The sequence below is a fragment of the Atta cephalotes genome (genome assembly GCF_000143395.1).
Source record: "Atta cephalotes unplaced genomic scaffold scaffold00016, whole genome shotgun sequence".
Taxonomy (NCBI): Eukaryota; Metazoa; Arthropoda; class Insecta; order Hymenoptera; family Formicidae; genus Atta; species Atta cephalotes.
The window spans coordinates 5214516-5217490 of record NW_012130080.1 but is presented as its reverse complement, the minus strand read 5'-3'; the positions used below and the strand labels follow the sequence as shown (position 1 = coordinate 5217490).

At 37.8% G+C, this 2975-nt stretch overlaps 1 protein-coding gene across 1 annotated transcript in view; it reads right to left on the bottom strand.

Annotated features, from left to right (window-relative positions):
- The window catches only part of LOC105618356, a 146218-nt gene that overhangs the window by 3478 nt on the left and 139765 nt on the right, over window positions 1–2975 (bottom strand). Inside the window, exon 10 of the mRNA XM_012199898.1 lies at window positions 216–425. Coding sequence (XP_012055288.1) covers window positions 216–425 — 210 coding nt within the window. The remainder of the gene's footprint in view (window positions 1–215; window positions 426–2975) is intronic.

Sequence of the window (2975 nt, the reverse complement as noted above, 5' to 3'; positions counted from 1 at the left end):
TAATATATATATATATATATATATATACTACTCTTCTCTCTCTCTCTCTCTCTCTCTCTCTCTCTCTCTCTCTCTCTCTCTCTCTCTCTCTCTCTCTCTCTCTGTGTGTGTGTGTGTGTGTGTTTGGATTTTTGAGAAAAATTTGTGGATAAATTTTACTAACAATATCTTTACGGAATGGTATTTAATTGTAAGAAGAAAGAGTAATCACTCACTTGAAATCCAGCTAGCCTCAAGAAGACGATCGCGGGACAGGCCGGAGGTGGTGCGGCTCGCAGAAGCTCGGCGCCAGCGTCGTCACGACGTCCCAATCTCGCCAAAGGACCTTCATGCACTGCTAAATGCAAGCGTGCGTTGCATAAGCTCAGCTCGCGTACGCTTGTGTATCTCAGCAGCTCAGAGAATACTGCTAAACTGTCGGATTCCTGTGAGAAACGACGATTGCAATTAATATTCTTCAAAATAATTATAAACATGATTGTAAAATGGCAATATAATATATAATAGGACCGTATATATATGTGAAAATATAATACTAGAAATCAAAGCCTTAAACAGTCTACGCGCGTTTTTGGGGACTACATATGTAGTATATAAATTCACATAAGAATCATACAAGCATTAAGATCCAGTTAGATCGTTTAAGGCTTTGATTAGCTATAGTTTGTAAAAGTATTTTATATAAATTTTTATATAAATTTTTAATTTTGGATCAACTAATTCTTCAGCTTTTTTTAATTCTAAGAATTAGAAAAAGATGGAGAGCAAGTTGATCGAACCGAGAGATTAAAGCAAGTTTAACCGAGATTAATTCTGATTATTGCCTCATGCCTGCGAAGAAAAAGAGTTTTAATTTTATATATCAATTCTTTTTTTCTTCAATAGATTATTGGTCCATTTGATTAAAAATTTTTCTTCCAGTCGCTAAGTAAATGCAGGGCTCAATGCAGCCGTCGACGTCTTAGTTTTAAGACACCCGCACTAGTTGCAACTCTCAACCACACTTTGCATCCCAATATCCGACGATGTTGCATTATGCTAAAAGCGTAAAGTGGGTAAACGCTTCCACTAAATCGTACGTAAATGATGCGGACCCATGAAAATCTCGTGCGAAATGCGCTCGACGTCAGGATCTCGCTAAGCGCGCGGTATTCGCGCTTCAGGTTCGCCGGATCTCCGGCTAATCCTAGCCCATTCGACACGGAGCGTCATGTGCCTTGTCTTGCTCTGCACCTGGCTTGCTATCTCGCTCGACCTAATCCGCCACGAGAATGTCGTTAAGTCGGAGAGAGGCGTCTTAGCGCGATCGCGCCTCGTCGTCGCAACGATCTCACCGACTACATGCTGGCAATATTACGTTATTCCGGTAATAAGACGAAGAAGAGGAGCCATACGACGTAGATTATACAAGCGCACCCGTAAATCGTCAAGGGAACACAACGGTAACACAGGGTTAACAAGGGTGACTGATCCGTCAAAGTCATCTCTCGCGCTCGCCATTTCTCGGTAAAGATTTTCCGCAGAGTTTTCCTCCTTTGGTGTATGCATCTTTAAGTTTAAGGTGCGCTGAACACATCGTCGAATTTGATTCTCCCTCGATACTCACTACAAGGAATTAAATAAAAGAATAGGGAAGCCGAAAGGCTGCTCGTTCGATCTTGCAAGAAGATCGAGAACAGGGCACGAGTGATATTGTTTCATTATGCAGGAAATGTCGTCGCGCACACAAGGAACGGCGAATGTGTCCCACGGGAATGCCGCGAAGAGAGTAATTCTCCACGGAAAACTGTATAAGCGGAAGCTGCCTCTCCGCTTACTTTACGCGCTGTACGTTAGACGTACATTAATAAATCAGCCTTACTTTCAAACTTCATGCGAATCTCGAATAAAAATTAATCTCAACAGGATATTGATGGCAAATTTTCTTGAGACGCGCTGCTTTCTGATTATTTCGTCAGTCAGGGTTGATAATGCATATTAATGCTGTAATGAGCAATATTTAGATATGCATTTAGCATGTATATATATTTATATATATATTTAGCAGTATTTAGCATGTGTAATAAATTTTTTTATAATACATCTAAAAAAAATATTTTTGGATGAATTTTTGTTAGAATAAACAAAATTAAATTATCATTATTAACTAAAATATAAAATAAGTTTGGAAACTAAAATTAATACTATATATTTATATGCATTTGTATAATCTGTATGCTTTGCATGAGATATATACTTAAAAATTTTTAATGCTGCGAGTTTTTTAAATTCTAGCGTTCCTCGTAAAATTTTAGCAATTTTATTTAAAAAATTTGCATATTTATTTATTTATTATTTTTTAAATTTTATTAGAGAAGACTTAAAAGAGCGTTAGAGACAGTTAATAGAAACATATAAATACTACTTTTATATATCACAGTAAAAATTCATAAAAGAAAAATTTAAGGTGATATCGATGGAATATATATATTGATGGAATTTTGACGGGCTGATTTCTTTTTTTGGAATAGAGTGCGATTGAAGCATAATCTAAATATCTGTTAATATAAAACAAGATCGATATCATCGCTTTTCGATTTGATTCAAGTACAGTGCCGCGTGACAATTATTCCATGTTCTGTTGGGCAAACAAAATCGAGGGTGGATTCCATTCTCAGAAGGATGTCCTCGACAGTCCATTTATCTAGCTTGACCCAACTGGCGTATCCTGAACGAGAGATAGAAAAAAAGAGGTTCCAAAATAAACGATTCTCAAAATATTTACCAAGCTTTAGAGATTATTGCATTACATTGCACGTAGTGCAAGCGTATGTCTTACACACACACACACACACACACACACACACACACACACACACACACACACACACACACACACACACACACACACACACACACACACACACACACACACACACACACACGACACACACACACACACACACACACACACACACACACACACACACACACAC